Source organism: Humulus lupulus, chromosome 1 (assembly GCF_963169125.1).
Source record: "Humulus lupulus chromosome 1, drHumLupu1.1, whole genome shotgun sequence".
In the NCBI taxonomy this organism is placed as follows: Eukaryota; Viridiplantae; Streptophyta; class Magnoliopsida; order Rosales; family Cannabaceae; genus Humulus; species Humulus lupulus.
This window is the reverse complement of record NC_084793.1, coordinates 298387690-298412224: the sequence shown is the minus strand read 5'-3', so window position 1 is coordinate 298412224 and position 24535 is coordinate 298387690. Positions and strand designations below refer to the sequence as shown.

The 24535-nt window shown below is 44.7% G+C and overlaps 1 protein-coding gene across 1 annotated transcript; it reads right to left on the bottom strand.

The window, feature by feature from the left end:
- Positions 1 to 817: 817 nt before the first annotated feature.
- On the bottom strand, positions 818 to 2973 carry LOC133779741 (uncharacterized). The gene is made up of 4 exons (XM_062219659.1): positions 2799 to 2973; positions 2045 to 2167; positions 1352 to 1841; positions 818 to 1076 (listed from the first exon to the last, which is right to left on the bottom strand). The coding sequence occupies exons 1-4, from the start codon at positions 2971 to 2973 to the stop codon at positions 818 to 820; spliced, it is 1047 nt and encodes a 348-aa protein (XP_062075643.1).
- Positions 2974 to 24535: the final 21562 nt, after the last annotated feature.

Below are 24535 nucleotides of genomic sequence, written 5' to 3'. Positions count from 1 at the left end.
TTTTCTTTTGAAATTTTAGAAATCTAACATATATAATACATTTTGGACACTCAAAGGGATATATTTTTTCTAAATAAAAATAAAAATTGTAGCTGCATTTTTTTAAAAAAAATTACTTTTAAGGACATGCAAAGCGAGTCCTAAAAAATTACTTAAAGGCACTCAACCAGATTTTTTAGGACTCGCATTGCGAGTCCTAAAAACATAATTAAAGGCACTCAACCAGATTTTTTAGGACTCTCATTGCGAGTCCTAAAAACATTATTCTTTGCGAGTCCTAAAAACTTAATTAAAGGCACTCAACCAAATTTTTTAGGACTCGCAATGCTAGTCCTAAAAAACCCCTTTTGTAGTAGTGTTTTAATTTATTTATTTTGGCTTTTAGATTGTTATAGTGGGTAATTTATCTTTTATTGTAATATCGGTGTAACTAGTTACCTTTATCGTTGTTTTGTTGTTACTTTTGGGTAACTGGTTACGTTCATGTTTGTTTCCTTATGGTGTATTTATACTGATTGTAGCATTGATAAATAAGAAGTAAACAAATCTAAGAAATTAGTTTGAAAGGATTTTATAAGTTTGGATAATCAATCAATGTGTTTAAATTTGAAACAATTTTATTAAAAATACTGAATAATACTTTATGAATATGAAAGTCACTATTTCAATTAATAAAGTTATTAAATTTTTGTTTAGCTGTAAAATATGAATCTATGTCTTTGACTTTTTCTGTTTGTTTGGCTTCTCAATTAGAGGATTCCTGCAAGTCTTCCTGTTATGTCCTGGTTGCCCACATTTCCCACAGGTGATTATTACTTTAGGTTCCCCTCTTGATCTTTATTCTTTTCTTTCTTGGTCTTCCTGCAAGGATTGTTGTCTTTGGAGGCAGCACCATTATGTCCAAGTGTTGTGGGAGATTCCATTCATCTTTATGGGGCAAAGGATGAACATTTTCTTGATACAATGCTTTCAATGTTTCTGTTCTGTAGAACTTTGCACAATAATCATACACACTCAAGTTTCTCTTTGCAAGGACAGCTACTGCATGGCCACAAGACATTTCATCTTCTTGAAACCTATTGCAAGTACATGTTCTATTATGTATATTTACTGTGAAATTTATCCCATTTTGATCACGAACTTGGTATTCTATTGTGTTGAAAGGCAAGACCTAAAAATAGTTTTATCATGAAATAGAATCAGATAATAAACATTTTATATAGAATTAGCATTGAAAGTAACTAGTTATCCTTCTGCGTAATTTTTTTTCTGTTGTTATGGAAGGTAATTGGTTACCATCTATTGACAGAATAAAGAATAGTAAGAATAAGTTTAGTTGCATGTCTCATACTTCATTTTTGAAACAATGTCATGTCTCAATTCATTCTCTGTTGCTGTAGAGACTTTTGTGAATGTTTCGTTTGCATTATTTGAGTTGTTCCAAACCCACTTTTGAACCAAACTTCTAAGGCATTCAACAAAGATATCAATGGGGAGATTTCTTGCAGCTTTTAGTGCAGCGTTGAGTGATTCTGCGATGTTGGATGTCATCATGGTGTATCTTTTTGTTGGTGAGTATGATCTTGCCCAAGTTTCATACTTGGCTTTCTCTAAATAGGGTCTAATGCGTCTGTCAAGTCTATCAAGGCCTCTCATGTACTGTTCACATTTTGTTTTTGTGTATGCTTTTGCTGCTACAATGAATTTCATTTGTAGCTTTTCTCCATGGCTTCCATACTTTCTTTTCAAATTATTGAGCAAGTGAAACATGCAAGCTCCATCGAAAGCATTTAGGTACACCATATGTACTGCATTGTCTATACTCTTGTGTCTGTCGGAAACTATAGCCAATCATGTGGAGTACAAATATTTTAAAATAAAAAACAAAAATTAGGTATTTTTTTATTTATTTTTTTAATTTTGGTGAAGGTAACCAGTTACTTTATTCAGATACTAAAAGAAATAGCATGTATTTGTGTATTTTGTTTTGGTAAAATGTTCCTATGTATTTGTAAACAAGAATATATAATTGAAGCTATCATACCTTTGGGTTCTCCATAGGTGTCTCTTAGTTTGGAGAAGAACCAAAGCCATGAGTTATCATTTTCAGAGTCTGCTATTCCAAAAGCCAACACGAAAATGTTGTTGTTTGAATCTAACATTGATGCTGAAAATAGGGTACCACCATATGCATTTTTCAAGAAAGTTCCATCAACAACAATTATAGGCTTCAAGTATCTCCATCCCTTGATTGAGTTAGAGAAAGATATGTATAGATATTTGAATCTATCTTCCTAGTCTGTGAGTAGGTATGTTATTGTTCCTGGATTTGCTTGCTTCAACATGTAAAGATACATTGGCAACTTTTGATATGAATCAGCAGGGTTCCCTCTTATTAGACACAAATCTTTTTCTCTTGATCTCCATGCTTTTGTGTATCCCATAGTTACTCCGAAGTCATCATTCATATCATTCATGATGTCATTTGGAGTATAATTTCTTTTGATTGACTTGTACTTATTCTTTATTAATTCACCAATTACGATGCTTTTTGCTTGCCTATGATCTTCCATAACAATTTCAACAGAGCAAGTGTGTTTTGGATTGCATTTCCGTACCTTGAATAAATCTTGATTTCTTTACTTAGATGCTCTCACCAACCAATTGCATGTGTTCATCTGTGCAGGTAACTAGGTACTCTCTTGGTTCTGATCTTTTTGTTTGAACTGGAAGTTATGCAGCATTGCATAGTAGCTAAGAGTTTATTTGATTGTGTGTCTTATCCTTGTAAATTTGACCTTGCTCTATTGTGTTGACTCTGTAATCAGATATTACTATTTGGATTTCCTCCAACTTCTTTTTTCTTTTTGTATTGTCTTCAATTATGAAATCAGCCACTTCTTCAGCAAAATGATGTATTATGACATTTATGCCCTCATTTGTTTTGCTCGACATTCCTTCTTCAAGTAACATTTGTTCATTGATGGAAGCTTAGTTTGCTTGCATTAATAATGTCCCCACTTCCATTTCTTCTGATGCAGCTTTTTGATTTGCTAGTAGAAGAATGTCATTTTCATTGCTTGATTCTTGAACTATAGTGACACACAATGGTAAGTCTGTTATTTCTGCAGCAACTTTTTTCTTTATTTCCTTGTAGAACAACACTGAATTGTCTGTTATAACCTTCATTGGTGGTGTTCCTTTTTCTACTTGATAAGAAATTTCAATAGTTGTCATAGTTTCCTTTATCTTTTTTTTTTTTTTTTATCAAATTCACCAATTTGTCAAGAGAACAATTTGGTGGTATTAATATCCCAGTCATTGTGTACCATTGGTACTCGTTGTTTTCATTCCATTGCCTCCATATTGAACCAAAGAAGTAGTATTGTCCATATCTGCAAAATTTGGCAATTTTTAAGCAGTTAGTTTGTTCTAAATGGGGTAGGTATCTGGTTAACTTAATCTTTAATCCATCTTCTTCTGAAACATTTAGCTTTTGTAGGGTAACTGGTTACACTTAGTTTTATATATTGGCTGTTTTTCCAATTAATTTTATATATTGTCTGTTTTTGCAGGGTAACTGGTTACACTTAGTTTTTATACATTGACTTTTTTTGCAGGGTAACTAGCTACCTTAATATTTAATCATATATTGACTGTTTTTACACTTAGTTTTATATAGTTGTAATTTCCACTTAGTTTTATATATTGGCTGTTTTTCAGGGTAACTGGTTACCCTATTGTTACTGATTGTTTTTGCAGTAAAACTTCACACCTACATCAATTTTTTTTTTAATATTGTAAAGACAAATTAGAATGTAAAATTTTCAGAGTTCTTGTTTCTTGTCTATTTTTTGGTTAATCAATGTACACAAACTAGTGGGAAGGTAACTGGTTCCCTTAATCTATAGTGTCATACCCTACTGAAACATTTAGTTGAATTTATTGATTGTTTTTCCAAGTAACTGGTTATCTTAATGTTACTGAATGTTTTGGCAGTTAAAATTCACACTAATATCAAATTATTCTTTTTATTGTAAAGACAAATTAGAATGTGAAACTTTTAGAGTTCTTATTTCTTGTCTATTTTTTGGTTAATCAATGTACATAAACCAGTGGGTTTGGATAAATTTTTTCAATTTTTTAGTTTATAAATTGTTTATGTTTTTCAGCAAGCACATTATGATCATGATCATTATCATTATAATCAAGATAATAGTTCATCTATAATTTTGATTTTGCATGCAAATAATATAGTTTTATGTATGTTACACCCAGATTTCGAGATGAGAAATTATGACCCCGAAAACTGGGCTCATCAAGTGTGAGCTCAAAATAAACAACGATCTCGAGGACGTGTAGCTTCCTCGTAATGGCTTGACACTTGAGTATATTTTTCACCGATTGCCTTCAAGCGAGATAGCTCAAGCTCGGGAAGTGCAAGCTTGGAAGTGATAGCCTCGTTAGCATCTATTTGCCCCAAGCATAGCGCAAGTTAGGTGGCAAGCTCATGATTGACTCATGGTCTCGACAGACTCAATGTCAATTGCTGATCTCGAAAATTTTGATGAATCATCTAGGATAACCCATTACATGTGAACATGTTGGTTGTTGTAAAATCCCAATATTTAAGGGATACCATTTAATCTGTTATCCGTTCTCGATCTTCACAGGACATTTCTGTGTATATGGGAGATAATGCATTTAATATTATTATTTCAATTGATTTACAGAATATCTTCCCGAAATATGTGGGTATGAATTCTGCAACCTTCTCTATAAATAGAAGAGGATTCACTACTTATAAAGGACCGATTTCTGGTTTCTAGAGAGAAAACTTTGGATAATTCATCTCTGAAGAATTTCCAGAAAACTCCCAAGTCTTAATAACATAGACTCGTGGACTAGGCAGAATTAATTGTTGAACCACGTAAAAATCCTCTTGTTTTTCTTCATTATTCATTTGCTTCATTGTTTTATTGTTTAATTTCTCTACAATTTAAGTTGATGAAAAACGGCGTCAACAATGTAGAAGATTTAAGATAGTTTCCAAATAAAAGAAAATGACAATAGAATAGATTTGACAGAGGAGACGATTTCTTGCAAACCTTGTTTCTTGATCTTGTAGTGGATATGCAGGTCGCCAGAATCTTCAAAGATTGCAGCTCGTATGATTAGAATAATGTTGGAATTTATTTGATTTCTGCAAAAAAGGATCAGTGCTTTAATGATCAGATTTTTGTTAAATTTTTTTTGCAGAAGCTGAGGTCAAACCTTTGCTAGAATTGGTCGAATGTTGTGGAAATTGTTGGAGATAGGAATTGTCGCCGGAGAAGAAAGCTATCGCCGGAGAAGGTAGTGTCGGAAATGGAAGGAATTGTAGAGAGTTACGTGGTTTTGGAGAAAGCTTTGACCGTGTTTCAAGTATGAGTAGAGGATGACTATTATATAGATAATTACATTTGTGCCCAGGATTGTGGTGATGTATTTTTTGTTTAAATTTCAATTGTCCTATGCATTTATTTTTCCCATAATCTAAGTTTTTCTTATTTAAATTCTTCCATATATATTATAAAAAGATTAATTCCCATATTTTTACACAAGTATGGCTAGAAAGCCATATTTTTTAAAAATTCCCAATAAATTATACCCTAATCTTATCTTAATTTGGCTTAAAAATTATAAAATGAGTTTACTTTCTTCTTTTCGTCTTATTTTATGGAAATACGTCATTCATTATTATTTACCTTTTCCTCTCATTTTATTCTATCCCCATGGCCACCATATTTTGACTAAGATGTTACATGTTGTCTAATAAGAATTATGTGACTCTATCTAAAAATCAATTAATGATTAGTAGAATTATTAATGACTCAATATTTTTACGCTTGTTGCACTATGCAGATCTCGTGCGGCTTACTTTTTTTTTTCATTTTGGTTCACTATTTGGATTAGTGTGGATTGAATGTCTGTTAGGGATATGACTCATGATACCATGACAAGAATCATGGAGCTCCATCTAAAACTCAATTGGTGATTAGTGGAGTTATCCATGTTCTTATTAATGACTCAATATTCTTACACTTATTACATGTGAGACAACATACTTTAATATTGTCTATCAAATAATAAAAATTATTTATTTAAAATTGATATTAGAATTTCAAATAAAAAAATAATACAATTAAGTATTTAAAAAATAATTATTTTATTTGATTATGCAGAAAAGAATTAAAATAAAGTTTTTTTAAATAATAATTTCTTATGCTTTTATAAAAAAAATATATATTGAATTTTCAAAAATACAATTTTTTAATTTATTTTGAAAATATTGTGTATCCATAAAACATCGAGAACTCCTAAGATATACATATCTATTCTATATAAAAATTGTGTATTTAACAGTTTTTCTTGGTTCACTATAAGAAAAATACTTTTTAGCGGCGACCACAAATCGCTGCTAATAATGCCAATATCAGTGGCGACAAAGCATGTTCGCTGCTGATATCACATTGCACTACAAAAAAACATATTATTACCGGCAGAGGCTTCTACCGGTAATAACAATAGAAACCACTGTTAATGTCAATTACCGGCGGGGTTCCACCGGTAATAATCGGTCGGTGATTATGGTTATTACCGGCGGACTGACACCTAGCCGGTATTATAGTAATACCGGTGGATTATTAAGGGCGAACTCCGCCGGTGTAAAAAATAGTCAACATCGTGTTTGACCCATTAATACCAGCGGGTTCTGTCCCTATTAATCCGCAGGTAATTATTTAATAATTTTTTTATAAAAAAGATTAAAATATAATAATTCGTTTGATTTTATTTAATAATAAATAAATATATAATACTTATTTAAATATAATAAAATTTATCATAAATTAAAATTAATTATTAATAACACAATTAATATTAATCAAACAATATTACATATAAACTAATCATAAAATTAATATAATAAAAATATCTGTTTACCGAGATTTTCGGAAACTATATTAATATAAGTTAAGAGAGATTAAAGATAAGGAATTTAGAAGATATAAACAAGATTTTTACGTGGTTGGGGCGTTAATGAGCCTTAGTCCACGAAACAATTGTATTAGAGCTTAGAAAGTCTATAACAATGGAGTTTTCTCTTCATTTTAGCAAAGTAATTGTATGCATGTCAAAAAAAGGATCCCTTCCCCAGTTCTCTGTCACCTGTATTTATAGGTCCACAGGAGCACTGGGCTTGGGCCGGGCTGACCCGGGCCCAATAAGGGTATAAATACTACTGGCTTCTCTATCGGAAGCCCAATACAAAGGATAAAAACATAAAAGACAATCATTAACCATAGCCCACTTGGCCAGCCCAAAGCCTATCTATCACTCAAAAAATTGGGGCTTTTGGTCTGGGCATTTCGAGTTTCGAGGTAGATTCAGGGGACAAGATCAGTCAGAGTAGTGGCAGCACAGGTCTGAACCAGCGCCGTATAATCCCAAGGTGGCCTTTTCCGTAGGTGAAATGTGGGGACAACTCCCACGCTTCGTGGGGCGAAGTCAAGGTCACAGATGCTTTATCCTGCCAACCCTGAGGACTTGACCCGAGTTCGTTTACCTCTGTCCCTCTTCATTTACCATAAGCCCGGATCATCTACCAGGGGGGCCCAGATCGTTTACCAGGCTTCGGGACCGTTTTCATACATCCCGACCGTAACCCCAAAGAGCTGTCCGTCTCCTGAATGAACGTCCTAGATCATTCTTCCTGGAAACCTTCCAGGTCTGGGCCCACACTTGGGCTGTCGATGTCAATCATACTTCCTGCCAGTGGGCCTGGATCACGGTCTTGGGCCCAAGGCAGGAAATGGGAATAACATTTACCCCCCAAGCCTTCATCTGGATCCGTGAGGTGGAGGCTTGTCTTGCTCCCGGATACTCACGGTTATCTCCCCGGTTCCTGCTTAGAATCGTTGGTCCGTGGCAAGGGGTAGTGTGTGTTGGGCGCATGCGGAGCCCAGACCATTTACCAAGGTCCGAGTTCATTTACCGACGTCCCGTTTCGCGACGAGGGGCACACGTGTCGCCCTGCGACTGTTGCAACGATGGCACTTGACCTCGAAAGGTCACCAACCACCTCAAGGGTCGCTAGGCCTAGGCTAGTGCACACGCACGGATTCCGAAGCGTCCCATCCGCATGGGGGTCCTTCATTAATGTTTCTGCACTGAGGTGGACCGTAGGATGGGGAGACCTTTGAAGTGCCCTTCTTCTGGGATGTCGGATCGAAATGGAGCGGATCTAGCACTTGAGTGGATTCATTAATGCCTCTGCACGATTCTGGACCGTCCGATGGGGGGTCGATCCTATCCGCTGGATCAGAGATCAGGATTTGGGTCTCTATAAATACCTCTCAGGCATCCATTTGAAACCTTTACACTCTCAAGCCATTCTAAGAACTTTGAGGATTTGTTTATATCCGATCTTGCCGAAGAAATCTTCTACCGTCTGCTCATTCTGCGCCGTCGCCTTTTCCAACAGTTCCGGCATCTGCACCTTTGCATGAGCACACGTCTTCATCCTATCCTGTCGACAAGTTGCTAGACTGCCTTCGTCAGTTCAAGACTGAGATTCGGCCATCCTTATCGTCGGACAACCACCATTTTTCACGACCAACAATTCACAGTTAGTTCTTCTCCCATCTGCCTTTATAGATATACAAACGTAGGATCCTTGTCATTTTCCTTATCTGTTTAGGCTGCTAGAACTTGTTTATGCTTAGGATTAGTGCTAGGGAGACTACCTGGTCTGGGCTGCTCCGGGTCTGGATGCTTCCCGGATAAGCGATGGAATCGATTTATTAGCCCACTTTTTTGTTCCCAATCTGGGTCTCGTGGTTCCCTGGTGAACCCGGACCTGATCCGGAGGGGACTCCAAGCAGTTCATAGGAGACCCCCCGTACCTTAACCGACTTTCTTGGGTTTAGGTATTGACTACTTGGTTTGTCTTTTCTTTGCTCCCAGATCATCAGCCATGACATCAGGCATCACACTTCATTCGGAGGAGGAAGTCAACAAGGCCCCTGTCCTTCTTCCCGGGTCCCGGACCCTTAAAGGCAACAGATGGGAGATGGACACAGTACTGAACCTGTTCCAGAACTACCAGATGTTGTACGTCCTGGAGAAACGCTTGCGCATAGAGTCCACTCCCGGACTCTTCCACAACCGCCTGGCCAGGAAAGAGGAGTGGTCGCACACCTCCGTGAGCGGGTTCAGGGCCTGGAGCGTAGGCCACACCAGTGCGCGAGCTACACTCCCGCTTCACGATTACTTCGTGCGGTTCCTAACATTCGTGGGGATCGCACCCTTCTAGCTTCTGCCCCAAGCCTACCGATTACTTGCGAGATGGCACGTCTTCTGTGCCGCGAAGGAGATCATGGAGCCGACCCCTGGAGAAATCTTGTACTTCTACAAGATGGAACCGCAGGCCAACGCCAAGGACAAGACCTTGGACAGATTCTACAGGCTAAAGTCGCAGGGCAACTATTCCGCTCCTACGAGCGCCTGGAAGCACCCCCCGGACATCTGACATTACTGGTTCATGACGTCCGGGTTCCTCGTAGAGAAGAACCCCACGCTGATGCTGGACTTCCAGCGAGTGGGTAAGTGCTTCCCCGACCCTACATTGCCTGTTCCTCTTCTTTCTTTCTTTTTTTTTTCTCACTGTATTACCTCTGGTGGTAGGACCTTTTGCTCTGAATCCTCTCACCCAGTTCATCTTGGACCGGAAGAAACTCTACTCCGGGCTGAGTGCGGAGGACTTGGACATAGGGGGTTACGTCAATACCGACAACCTTCGACTGATCGAGCTGCTCGCGGCCCATCAGACAATCGACACCCCGAACCTTCGGGGAATACAGTGCGAAAAGAATCCCACCATAAGGGAGCAACTAACCCTGGAGCACCTCAGGTAAGTGTAGGCTGCGGCACTCGCAGACCCGGCCAAGTGGAAGAAGGACTTGGCCCAGTCGGAGGCGGCCGCTTCCGAGGAGCTGGAAGCCCTCTTCGAGGAGGCACTGCCGAACACGAGGATCCCCAGGGCTAGCATATCAGGGCGAGGTAACTCACCTTTGATCTTAACTTATGCTCCCCAAGTTGGAGACTTAGCTAGGGATAGGCTAGCAGTTCGAGGCCCCGCATTCGGGGCTGACGGGGAGACGAGACCTTTGTCTCCCGTTCCTGTAGGCTCGAAAATTCTCATGTACTTGTCCGGGTTCCTCCAATACGGGAATTTCCTGAACCTGGAAGACATGGGGGATCGAGTCTACTCCTTCTCGTTAGATGAGTTGAGTCATGTTCGAGGCTTAGATAAGGGTTTGTCCCGGGTCACTCTTAGTTTTGACCTTTATTTTCCTGTTAATTGCACTGACTCCTTTTCATTTGTGTTTGTTTCAAGGGACTTTGACATGTCTGAACCCGTGGATAAGATGAGGCAGCTCCTTGAAGTCCGGGCAGCCAGGGTCGCGGCAAAGAAGGCTGCCAAGAAAACATCCGAGGCGCTAGGCTCGGATCCCCCCACAACAAGGAGATGTCAAGGCAGACCCCTAACCCGGCCAGGTCGCAATTTTCGCGGTTCCTATTACGGTCGTGGACCCGGCCACCATCCACGATCTCATTTGCCCCCGATAATCGATCTGGAGCCAGAACCTGCGGTGAGCCAGAGTTCCGGGAAGAAGGCCGCGGAGTTAGGCGCGGCCGCAGTGAAAACTGGGAACAAGAGGCCCCGGACGAGGCGAGCTGGCTCGGCCGGAGAGTCATTCAGGGAGAGTTGCCTCGCCGCGAAGGAGATTCCGACGACATCGTCCGTTCCCATCCATCCAGCCCTTCCTGAGGAGGGGGAAGTCGTCTTGCAAGACGAGCAGTCCAGGCTTATTTCCCGGACCTGGGAGAGTGTCCTGGAACGAAGGGACGAGACCTACAAGGCCCTGACAATTCGTCGTCAGGTTGAATTCACTGAGCGCCCGGTGACCTTCAGCGCCCCTGAGCCGATTGTGGATCGGCTAGTCGATGAGATAGGCTTTCGCCCTAAGCTGGGGCAAGACATGGCCCCATTCGCAGCTGACCTGCTGGATCAGAAGGGGAACACTATGTCCAACCTCCAATTGAAGCGATACGCCACCATCGCTAACCCGGACATGCTGTTTATTTCTCAAGCTCTCCGCTGTAAGTTTTGCTTTGTATCCTTTTTTTTTTTTCTTTTCCTTGTTTAATAAGGATTCTTCTAACTTTGCTTTATTCCAGGATGCTTTGCTATCCCATCAGAATGCTGAACTGGTGGACGAGGCGGCCATGAAGATGGAGATGCTCCAGCTGAAGCTGGAGGCGGCCGTGAACCAAAGGGAAGCCGCCAAAGAGGCCTTGGCCAGGGAGACAGCCCATTTCAACGAGTCCCTAGCCAAAGCGGTTGCTTAGGCCGAAGTGGACCGCGCAGAGATCAATCGAGCCACTTTCCGGCACGAAGAGGCCATGTCCCGGAAGGAAGCCGAGGCTGATGAGAAGATGGTCCTTCTAGAGGCGAAGCTTCTCTGGGTAAAGACTGCAAAGGAGGCAGCGGCGGCTTAGTCTATCCAAGACTGGGAGAAGATCAAAGGTTTGGAGGCCCGGATCCATGACATGGACGGCTCCCTTTGCCAGGAGAAGAAGGCACACGAGGAGACTTGCCGCGCAAAAGAGCAGGTGGACAACATGCTGCGCGTCACCTTCGAGGAGGCCATCTACATGGCTTGGCGCAAGGACAAGAGCATGAACCTCCTGATCTTTCCTGATCCGAACTCGAAGAGAGCCTAATTTGAGGTCAAGGAGAAAGAAGATGCGGAACTCTTGTACGATGAAGCCTAGACCCGGATCTTCACCTGACCCTTCTTTTTCTTTATTTTGTAACACTTTTACGGACGCGTACGCGTCCTAGACGATTTGTAGTTTTTTATCCGGTTTATGTTATTTTCGTTACTCTTTTTTTTATATCATCGTGCATGACTGATCTCAGGGTTTGGTCCTGGTTCCAACAGCCTTGACTAGCTTGTCAACTTGCTTTAATCATGTCATTGATGAATCTACCCATCCAATCCTCAACTTTGAAAATCTGATGGCCTGGGCCATCGAGGTTCTATTAGTTTATTGTAAAACCTAGTTCCCTCACTCTAATAGTCATGGGCTATGCCCTTGCCCTGGGGCATACCAGATGCTCTTTTCTCCGGGACATTGTTTGTCTGGGGCGAAACCAGCCTGAGGCTTGGTCCTCTTTTTTATACCCCCGAACATTGTTCGTCCGGGGCGGGACCAGCCTGTGGCTTGGTCCTCTTTTTTATTATAACCCTGGGCATCGTTCATCCTGGGCGGGACCAGTCTGAGGTTTGGTCATCTTTTTTATTATACCCTCAGACATCGTTCGTCCGAGGTGGGACCAGCTTGAGGCTTGGTCCTCTTTTTTTATTATACCCCCGGAAATCATTCGTCCGAGACGGGACTAGCCTGAGGCTTGGGCATCTTTTTTATTATACCCCCGGACATCGTTCGTCCGGGGCGGGACCAGCCTGAGGCTTGGTCCTCTTTTTTATTATACCCCCGGACATCGTTCGTCCAGGGCGGGACCAGCTTGAGGCTTGGTCCTCTTTTTTTATTATACCCTCGGACATCGTTTGTCTGGGGCGGGACCAGCCTGAGGCTTGGTCCTCTTTTATTATACCCCTGAACATCGTTCGTCTGGGGCAGGACCAGCCTGAGGCTTGGTCCTCTTTTTTTATTATACCCCCGGACATCGTTCGTCCGGGGCGGGACCAGCCTGAGGCTTGGTCCTCTTTTTTTATTATACCCTCGGACATCGTTCATCTGGGGCGAGACCAGCCTGAGGCTTGGCCCAACGAGGTTAGGCCTAGGTCGGGACTAGGCCTGAGCCTTGCGCCCTGCCTAGTATTTGTTCATACCGGGGATACCCCCCACAAGTGAGCGGAGACTGGTCTGGGGTCACTTTGAGTAGAATTTTCATTGTCTGATAACATTTCTTTATGGCATTTTGTACACGCCATTTTTATTATTCAAGGAATCGCCCTGAGGCGTACATTATTTACAACAAAAATATAAAATTGGAACACGTTCTCCTGACTACTGATAGTATTTACGAAGATGTTTCGCGTTCCAGGCTCTTGGGACTTCTGTGCCATCGAGCCGCTTTAAACGGTATGTCCCAGGGCACACTTCGTGCTGGAACTCGTAAGACCCTTCCCAATTCGGGCCCAGGACCCCTACTCCCGGATCTTGGGTAGCAGGGAAGACTCTTTGCAGGACCAGATCGCCGGTTTCAAACCTTTTCCTTTTTACTTTTAAGTTGAAATGTTGAGCGATCTTGCCCTGGTACATCTTCAGCTGCACTTGTGACTCTTCCCGGATCTCTTCAATGAGATCTAGGGATTCCTGGAGTAAGGCATGGTTTTGGGCGGGATCGTATGTGTCTCTTCAGTGAGACGGGATAGTCGTTTCGACAGGGATGACAGCCTCGCATCCATAGACCATGGAGTAAAGAGTGTGTCCGGTGGATGCCCTTTCGGTGGTCCGGTAAGCCCATAACACGCGGGGCAGATCTTCGGGCCACTTGCCCTTGCAGGCTTGGAGTTTTTTATTTAACGTCCCTTTCAAGATTTTGTTGATGCCTTCTACCTGCCCATTTTCTTGGGGCCTGGCGACCGTGGAGAATCTTTTGATGATACCATGTCTTTCAAAAAAATCTGTGAAGTGGACGTTGTCGAACTGCTTCCTGTTATCGGATACGATCTTTTATGGGCGGCGGTACCGACATACAATATTGTTGATGATGAAATCCAGGGCCTTCTTCGAGGTGATCGTGTTCATGGGCTCCGCCTCAACCCACTTGGTATAGTAGTCGACGGCCATGATGGCGTTCTTCACTCCTCCCTTCCTGTTCGGGAGCGATCATACCATATCGATTCCCCACACCGTGAAAGGCTAGGGGCTAGTCATCAAAGTTATTTCTGTTGTCGGGGCCCGTGGGACCTTTGCGTATCTTTTGCACTGCTCGCACTTGCGGACATAGTCAATACAGTCCTTCTTGATAGTCGGCCAGAAATATCCTTGGCGCAGGATCTTTTTGGATAGACTGAGTCCGGCTATATGGTCTTCGTAGAAGCCTTCATTCACTTCATGCAGGATGGCGCTTATTTCGGTCCCGGCCACGCACCTGAGGTATGGCATGGACAACCCCCTGCGGTAGAGTTTTCCATCCATCATGACATACCTGTGGATCTGGTACTGAAGCTTCTTGGCTGCGGCCCTGTCTGCTGGCAACGCGCCGGTTGTCAGGTAGTGGACAAGGGGTCCCATCCAGGACGCGGAGTGGTCAATGGCGTTGATCACGGAGATTTGGATGCTTGGCATCGGGAGATGGTTAATGGGGACCAGTCTAGACAGCTCCGCTTCAGCATCGGTGGCTAATTTTGCTAGCGTGTCCGTGAACACGTTCTGCTCTCTGGGGATCTGGCGGATGGTGTGTCTCTTGAACGCTTGTAGAATTTCTCTCATCTGAGTCACATAAGCCGCCATTCTCTCCCCTTTGGTTTGATATTCTCCTGAGACCTGCCTGACAACCAGCTGGGAATCGCTGTAGATATCCAGGTTCGTGGCCCCTACTTCCCGGGCCAAGCGCAGCCTGGCCAGCAATGCCTTGTGCTCGGCCTTGTTGTTTTATGCTTTGAAATGGAAATGCAGTGTGTTTTGCAACTGGTGTCCTTGTGGCGACACTAGGATGATTCCGGCCCCTGCTCCATTCTCGTTCGAGCCCCCGTCCACGAACACCTGCTATACGGGCGTCGCGGTATCTGCGGGGTCGTCCGCCTGGGTGATCCCGGAACATTCCACAATGAAGTCGGTTAGGGCTTGCCCCTTGATTGAAACTCTGGGAACGTATGCTATGTCGAACTGACTTAGCTCCATGGCCCACTTTAAGAGTCTCCCTGACGACTCGGGCTTCTGCAACACTTGCCACAAGGGGTGGTTGGTCAAAACTTTTGTGGTGTGGGCCTGGAAGTAAGGTCGGAGCTTCCGGGACACCATCAGTAGACAAAATGTCAATTTTTCAATTAGCGAATACCGTGACTCGGCCCCCAACAACCTCTTACTCACGTAGTAGACCAGGAGCTGGGCTTTTTCCTCCTCCTGCACCATTGCGGCGCTGATCGTGTGCGCGGTCACTACCAGAAAGAGATATAAGGGCTCTCCGTCCACCGGTTTCGCCAAGATCGATGCTCGGGCCAGGTGCTCTTTCAGTGTTTGAAAAGCCTCTTCGCACTCGGTGGACCATTTTAAGCGTTGGCTTCCCCGAAGAACATTGAAGAACGGGATGCACTTGTCTGTGGCCTTAGAGACGAAACGGCTCAAGGCGGCTATTCGCCCGGTCAGACTTTGCACGTCTTTATGCTTTCGAGGGAGGGCATATCAATTAGTGCCTTGATCTTTTTCGGATTGGCCTCTATTCCCTGTAAGCTCACTATGAACTCCAAGAACTTCCCGGAGGCCACACTAAAAGTGCACTTCTTGGGATTTAGCTTCACCCCATACTCCCGAATGACCGCGAAGGCCTCGGCCAAGTCGTTTGAATGTTTCCCGGATGTCTTGGACTTGACCAGCATATCGTCGATCTAGACTTCCATGTTTCTCCCCAGCTGGGCCCAGAACATTCAGTTGATGAGCCTCCGGTAGGTGGCACCGGCGTTTTTGAGCCCGAAGGGCATAACAATGTAGCAGTATATTCCCTTGTCGGTTTGGAAACTGTGTGTTCCTGGTCTGCCACATGCATTGAAATCTGATTGTAGTTGGAGTAGGCATCCATGAAGCTTAAGATCTTGTACCCGGATGTCGCATCCACCATCTGGTCAATCCGGGGAAGCAGGAAGCAATCCTCCGGAAAAGCCTTATTGAGATCCATGAAATCAATGCATGTCCTCCATGTCCCGTTCGGCTTCGGCACCAGAATGGGGTTAGCGAGCCACACGGGGTACACAGCCTCACGGATGAAGTTGATCGATGACAGCTTCTCTACTTCCAGCTTGAGGGCCTCGAACCTCTCCATTCCCAAGGGTCTTCATTTTTTTTGGACCAGGGTCGCGTTCAGGTCGATGTTCAATGCATGGCAGATGATGTTACGGTCAATCCCCATCATATCTGAATGAGACCACACCAGGATATCCTAGTTCTCCTTTGAGATTATGCGGCGCGGACCTCTGCCGGCATATTTTTCCCGACTTGGATTATCCTATTCGGATCGGTGTCACTAATGCACACCTCCTCAATCTCGTCCATGGGCTCTAGGACGCGGTCGACTCCTATCCTCGGGCTCAGTTCATCTTCCTCTCGGACCACTCTTCCTGCGGGGGAGAGGAAGAACCGGGCCGACGACTTCCTCGAAGGGTTCCTCCCGGACCATGTAGATTGGTCGGGCAGACACGTGGTAGCACTTCCGGGTGCTCTTCTGATCCCCCCGGACTGTCTCCACCCCTCCGTTGTCGCAAGGGAACTTCATGCAAAGATGACGGATGGAGGTGATCGCCCCAAACTCGACTAGTGCGGGCCACCCGAAAATGACATTGTAAGCAGTGGGGCAATCCACCACCACGAAAGTGCAGACCTTGAACAAGTGTTGCAACTTTCTCCCCAATGTTACGTGCAACTGGATCTTTCCCATGGGGAGTAACACGTCTCCGTTAATACCGTAGATCTGAGCTAGGCACGATGCCAGATCTACTTCAGTCAAGCCAATCGCAGCAAAGGCGGGCTTGAACAAGATGTTGACAGAGCTTCTGTCGTCCACCAGCACCTGGGACACCAGCTTGTTGGCGATCTAGGCATCTATGACCAGCGGGTCATGGTGCGGGAAATGGACGTTACGGGCGACGTCCTCTGTGAAGGTGATAGGGAGGTTCATCAGTTTCGGGCGCTGGCCGGGGACTGGACCAGAGCGCACACCTCCTGATTGTGGTCGAGCTCGCTTAGGTAGCGATTTTGATCATTCCTGGATGGTCCTCCTAGGTGAGGCCCGCCCGAAACGGTGGCCACATGCCCGTCCATGCGAGGGGGGGCCATCCTGGATGGGTAAGGCACTCCAAGGCCGGGTGTTGGCGCGACGGGGACCCCCTAAGGGGTCTGCGCTGCTGGGCCCTTTGCATATCCTCCCTGAGGCAAATATGCTCTGGGCTCACCCGGGACTGCGGGTTGTCCGGTACCTGTTGAAAGGCTTGGGACTCCCACAGGCATCTTGAACCACTGGTGGAGATTCCCCAGCCTGATCAGATTCTCGATCTCATCCTTGAGCTGCCGTCACTCTTCAGTCGTGTGGCCCACGTCCTTGTGGTAAGCGCACCGTTTGTTGGTATCTCTCTGATTCCTCTCTCCTTTGAACATGGGGGTAGGCTTCCGGTAGTGAATCGCCCTTTCTGTGGCCAGGAAGATGTTCTCCCTGGTGTCCACCAAATTGGTGTATTCCGAATACTGGGGCTCGTAGCCCCTCTTGCCTTTCTTAGCCGCCTCAAACCGATTTTGGCTCTTGTTGGACCTCTTCCCCCGGGAGAGGATTGCACTTGCCTCAGTCCCCCCCCCCCCCCACTTGGGATTGCTGGGCCCCGACGGGGGCAGCGCTGTGACCTGCTGGCGCGACTCCATATTCGAAAAAGGGGGCGGACTGGACCGGGGCATATCCTGAAGAGGCAGGATCGTACACTGTAGGCGTGTTGTAGGTAACCCCGGACGTAGCCGCCTAACCCGGGGCAATCAGTGGAGTGGCGTAGGGTTGCGCCGGGAACTGCACCCCGTATCTTGGGAATGTTGGGGAATTGGGCTAAGGCGCTAGCGGCCATCCGAACGCCTGGATCTGAGCCTCCTCCCAATTGATGAAACCCTGGGCCCTCCTTATGAATTCTTCTAAGGTAGCAGCCTTGCTACGCTACATGTCATCCTAGAGGGGGGACCTGGCCCGGATCTCGGATTGCAATGCCACCAGGCGTTGCCCATCGTCCGCCTTGGTCTTGGAGGCCTCCTCGGTGAAACGTTGGATGTAGGCCTTCAGTGTCTCTGCGGGGAGCTGTTTAAGGTTAGCAAGGGCACTGATTTGCATGTCCATCCTCATGGTGGCCACGAACTGTTTGCGAAACACCGAATGTAGCCCTGACCAGGATTGGATGGATTCGGGCTTGAGTCTCTTCCACCATTCCTCGGCGGGACCGCCTAGAGTGATCGAAAAGCAGAGGCACTTGCCGTCATCGCTGACGTGGCCCACGATCATAAGTCGGTTGTACTGGGATAGATGATCCCTGGGGTCGGTGTTCCCGATATAGGTAGTGAGGCTCGGCATCTTGAACCCCTTGGGGAGCACAGCGTCCAGGATGTGCCTCCCACATGGCTCTTTGTCCTCTTCATCGGAGTCGGTGTCCGCTCCTTCCTGCTTGCGGACCAAGCAGTCTGTGACTTTTTTTAGAGCAGGCAGTTGCTCCATGAGCTGCCTGGCCATGCCATCCTCTAAGGGAATTCTCTCGTTCCTCCTATCGTTGATGTTGTTCCTAAGGTCGCCACCTCGGGGGTGGATCTTTTCCTTATGGGCCTGTTCCTTCCGAGCGTTCAGCCCATCGCACAGGTGCACCCGGGACGTGTCGTCCCTGGAGATAAGGGCGTGATGCTCCCCACTATGTGGGCATTCTCGGCGATTTTTGTTCACCAAAGCACTGGGGTGCAAAGACCTTTCCCGTCTGGCTTTCCCTGGGGCATACCGGGGCCTAGCATCTCGTGGCTGCGTCCCTTGCGGATTGGTCGGGTGGCCCTGTCCTGGGACAGGGCACACCTTCTCTTTCCTAGGGAGCGGCCGGGGATGGGTCCCAGAACTCGGGAGAGGGGGATTTTTCCCTTGGGTTTTTCCCCCGGCCTTCTTTTTCTCCTGGTTCGGATTTCCTGGGTCTGGCTCAGGAAACTGCTCTGAAGGAGGGGTCGGCCCCACATCTTCGAGGGCTCCGGTTCTGGCCTGCGGAGCGGGCTGTTGCGCTCTCGGAGGTAGGCCAGTTAGGAGATTGGTCGCCAAACCCTGCGCGGCTATGAATACCTGCAGGGCCTGGAGGGACTCTTGCATCCGCCGAGATGCCTCTGCCTGCTCAGCAATCCTGGCTTCGTGGTCTAGGACTTGCTGCCTCAGTCTAGTCACCTCCAGATCCTCCTGGTTTGGGTCCACTCCTGGGACCTCGGGATCCACAGCTTCATCGTGGTATTCCCCCTCATTCCCCTCCTCTTCCTCGTAATAGTCCTCCTCGTTCTCTGTTCCACCTTCAAAGTCTTGTGACTCGTCAAGGTGGGACGTCTGATGAGGAGCGTCCTTAGGTGGAATTTGAGGAAGAGGTTAGGGGGGCAGTGGTTCTCCATTGCCCTGTTCTGGGTTAGTAGGGTCGAAAGTGGTGTGTCATGTATTCACCATTGTTGTAGACGTTTTATGTCAACACTAGCTTTCTCAGGCTCTCAATGAAAGCACCAAAATGTTTATCGAGATTTTTGGAAACTATATTAATGTAAGTTAAGAGAGATTAAAGATAAGAGATTTAGAAGATAGAAATAAGATTTTTACGTGGTTGGGGCGTTAATGAGCCTTAGTCCATGAGACAGTTGTGTTAGAGCTTAGAAAGTCTATAACAATGGAGTTTTCTCTTCGTTTTAGCAGAGTAACTGTATGCTCGCCAAAAAAAAGGATCTCTTCCCCAGTGCTCTGTCACCTGTATTTATAGGTCCACAGGAGCACTGGGCTTGGGCTGAGCTGACCCGGGCCCAATAAGGGTATAAATACTACTGGCTTCTATATCGGAAGCCCAATACAAAGGATAAAAACATAAAAGACAAACATTAACCAAAGCCCACTGGGCCATCCCAAAGCCTATCTATCACCCGACAAATTGGGGCTTTTGGTGTGGGTATTTCGAGTTACGAGGCAGATTCAAGGGACAAAATCGGTCAGAGTAGTGGCGGCGCAGGTCTAAACCAGCGGCGTACAATCCCGAGGTGGCCTTTTCCGTAGGTGAAACGTGGGGACAACTCCCACGCTTCATGGGGCGGAGTCAGGGTCACGGATGCTTTATCCTGCCAACCTTGAGGACTTGACCTGAGTTCATTTACCTCTGCCCCTCTTCATTTACCGTAAACCTGGATCATCCACCAGGGGCCCCAGATCGTTTACGAGGCTTTGGGACCGTTTGCATACATCCCGACCGTAACCCTAAACAACTGTCCGTCTCCTGAATGAACGTCCTGGATCATTCTTCCTGGACACCTTCCGGGTCTGGGCCCACACTTGGGCTGTCGATGTCAATCATACTTCCTGCCAAACGGGCCTGGGCTGGGCCCAACCTCAATTGCCCAGCCAGTGGGCCTCGATCACAGTCTCGAGCCCAAGGCAGGAAATGGGGATAACATTTACCCCCCAAGCCTTCATCTGGGTCCGCGAGGTGGAGGCATGACTTGCTCTCGGATACTCACGGTTATCTCCCTGGTTCTTGCTTAGAATCGTTGGTCCGTGGCAAGGGGCATTGCGTGTTGGGCGCATGCGGAGCCTGGAACATTAACCAAGGTCCGGGTTTGTTTACCGACGTCCCGTTTCGCGATGAGGGGCACAAGTGTCACCCAGCGACTGCTGTAATGATGGCACTTGACCTTGAAAGGTCACCAACCACCTCAAGGGTCGCTAGGCCTAGGCTAGTGTGCCAGCACGGATTCGGAAGTGCCCCATACGCATGGGGGTCCTTCATTAATGTTTCTGCGCTAAGGTGGACCGTAGGATGGGGCGACCTTTAAAGTACCCCTCTCCAGGGACGTCGGATCGAAATGGAGCGGATCCAGCACTTGAGTGGATTCATTAATGCCTCTGCACGATTCTGGACCGTCCGATGGGGGGTCGATCCTATCTCCTGGATAAGAGATTAGGATTTGGGTCTCTATAAATACCTCTCAGGCATCCATTTAAAACCTTTACACTCTCGAGACATTCTAAGAACTTTGAGGATTTGTTTATGTCCGATCTTGCCGACGAAATCTTCCACCGTCTGCTCATTCTGCGCCGTCGCCTTTTTCCAACAGTTCAGGCATCTGCACCTTTGCCTGAGCACACGTCTTCATCATGTCCTATCGACGAGCTGCTGGACCGCCTTCGTCAATTCAAGACTGAGATTCTGCCGTCCTTATCGCTGGACAACCACCATTTTTCATGACCAGCAATTCACAGTAAGTTCTTTTGCCATCTTCCTTTATAGATATACAAACGTAGGATCCTTGTCATTTTGCTTATCTGTTTAGGCTGCTGGAACTTGTTTATGCTTAGGATTAGTGCTAGGGAGACTGCCTGGTCTGGGCCGCTCCGAGTCTGGATGCTTCCCGGACAAGCAGTGGAACCAATTTAGTAGCCCACTTTTCGTTACCGATCTAGGTCTCGTGGTTCTCTGGTGAACCCGGACCTGATCCAGAGGGGACTCCATGCAGTCCGTAGGAGACCCCCCCCCCCCCCCCGATACCTTAACCGACTTTCTTGGTTTTAGGTATTGACTGCTTGGTTTTGTCTTTTCTTTGCTCCCAGATCATCAACCATGACATCGGGCGTCAAACTTCATTCGGAGGAGGAAGTCAACAAGGCCCCAGTCCTCATTCCCGGGTCCCGGACCCCTAAAGGCAACAGATGGGAGATGGACACGGTACCGAACCTATTCCGGAACTACCGGATGTTGTACATCCTGGAGAAATGCCTGGGCATAGAGTCCGGGTCCAATAAGGGTATAAATACTACTGGCTTCTCTATCGGAAGCCCAATACAAAGGATAAAAACATAAAAGACAAACATTAACCAGAGCCCACTGGGCCAGCCCAAAGCCTATCTATCACCCGACAAATTGGGGATTTTTTCTGGGCATTTCGAGTTATGAGGTAGATTCAGGGGACAAGATAGGTCAGAGTAGTGGCGACGCAGGTCTGAACCAGCGGCGTACAATCCCGAGGTGGCCTTTTCCGTAGGTGAAACGTGGGGACAACTCCCACGCTTCATGGGGCGGATTCAGGGTCACGAATGCTTTATCCTGCCAACCCTAAGGACTTGACCCGAGTTCGTTTACCTCTGTCCCTCTTCATTTACCGTAAGCCCGAATCATCCACTAGGTGGGCCCGAATTGTTTACCAAGCTTCGGGACCGTTTGCATACATCCCGACCGTAACCCTAAACAGTTGTTCGTCTCTCGGATGAACGTCCCAGATCATTCTTCCGGGTCTTGGCCCACACTTGGGCTGTCGATGTCAATCATACTTCCTGTCAAACGGGCTCGGGCTGGGCCCAACCTCAATTTCCCAGCCAGTGGGCCTTGATCACGGTCCCGGGCCCAAGGCAGGAAATGGGGATAACAATATCAATTATCTTAATTTAATTACATATAAACTAATCATAAAATAAACATAATAAAATATCAATTATCTTAATATAATTAAAAAAAACTATGTATTATTGTTTGGATCGAGCCAACTAGGCGAGAAATATTCATTAACATACATGTTAATTTCTTTACCAATGTTAGGGCGTGACAATGGTGGTGAAGCAAATTGTCGTGCTGGTGGGGAAGCAAACTGTGGTGCTGGTGGTGAATGGTAATAAGATTGTGGAGATTGCTGCGAAGATGGTCGAGTATGTGGTCGTGCCGAGGGAGACTGAGGTAATAAACTCTCAAATTGACCATACATCTACTACTACTGCGACGAACTCACAAATTGACCATATCTCTGCTGCTGCTGCGATGAATCCCCAAAGTCACGATGCCTAGGATGTGATGTCTGAGATATTACAGGGACGTTGGGGTAATAAAGAGAAGGGGACTTGGAGGAGCGTCCATACATGTACTGAAATTGTAGTGATGTACCTCCATACATGTTAGGATAATTCTGTTGAGGTGGATGAAAATATTGTTGTTGTTGTGGCATCGACCAAGGAGGTGGACTCTAAGAAGATATACCACCTTCAGGTTGTGATGGTAAATATCGTTGCAAAAGGCTGTCAAATCGCGACTCAGTTTGTGAACTGATATGTTGAGGGTTACCAAATGTACCTTGTTGAGATCTCAACATCCAGAGCTCTTCACACGTTGACTTCATCATCTCCGCCATAGTAGCCATGTCTTCTTGAGGCGTACGAGCAAGTTGGGTTTGTGTCTGACTTTGACTTGTGGAGCTGGAAGCTGATTTTTTCCCTTTCCCTTTACTGTCACCCACTCCTCTTTGAAAGTCAGACCTTTCCCCAAGTATTTTACTCATAATCTCGTATTGATCAATCGACGAGGAATCAGTACGAGATCCAGTTTTAGATCCCTCCGTCGGTCCTTGAGACTGGCTTTGAAGTCGTGCCTTCTCAAGTTCTTCCGTCATATTTTCCTGCTCATAAAAAGTGTTAGAAACACAACAGTAACATAGATTTTTTAAAATAATAACACAAAAGCTTTTGTCGATTTTCTCAAATGGCTATCTTTCCAAGTATCAATAATATGTTCATCAGGGTTCTCCTATACAAATGTAGAGATAGTGTGTTAGAACGTATAATTTTGTTAAATTAAATTAATATTTTTACTTACAAATTGGTGACGTTTAGCTGTCAATGATTTTGTGCCTTGTGTCGATGTATACTTCATTTATTTTCTGTTTTTCTTGTTTTTGTTGAATCACGCAATAAATTTTGGGCTAAAAAATAACTGAACAATATCATTCAAAATCTTCCAACTTAGAGTAATATTTTTTGAAGTTATTCTCATATTAAGTTTTTAATAAATAGGTTCTTATATATATATATATATATATATATATATATTTTGTAAAGAGTACGCATGTTAACATGCTGATGAAAAATTAAGAACTATATATATATATATATATTAATTTTATGAATTTATGATGAATTGAGAGGGTAAGATTATATTAATTTTTTTTTTGTTGTTGTTTACAAATGTAAAAATACGAAATTAATTATTACTATTTATAAATTCAATAAATACAACTATTTAAAAACCCTATATATAAACATGGTTTGATGTAGTGACAAAATTGCATAATTAGAGTTGACCTGTTAATTTTATTGTTTTTCAGTGTTAAAATTGGAATAAATAACTACTACTACCAAATCTAATTAGTTGTCCCAATCTTTCATTTCTTTTCAAAGAAAAACTATAACACAACACGTAAAGTTTGATATTCCAATAAAAATAACAACTCGAAAATGATCTAATTAAATAGAACACTACTCAAATACAATTTAAATTTTTGTAAAGAAACAAATAGGTACGTAGTTTAAAAATTGTAATAAAGATAATTAAAACATTTTTTATAAATAAAGATAATTAAAATAGCATTACGTTATAAAATTAAAGTAGAAATTACATTTTATATGGGTTTTTTAAGAAAATTTGCAAAAATATAGTTTTTTTTCAAAAAAGTTATCTATGACTTTTTA

Excerpts from the sequence above, each read along its gene's own strand:
- LOC133779741 (XM_062219659.1), bottom strand. The coding sequence starts at position 2,973 with ATGTTACTTGAAGAAGGAATGTCGAGCAAAACAAATGAGGGCATAAAT. Across the intron at positions 1,842-2,044 it reads CACCTATGGAGAACCCAAAG|TTTCCGACAGACACAAGAGT; the intron begins GTATGATAGCTT and ends GATTGGCTATAG. Across the intron at positions 1,077-1,351 it reads GACATTGTTTCAAAAATGAA|GTTTCAAGAAGATGAAATGT; the intron begins GTATGAGACATG and ends TACTTGCAATAG.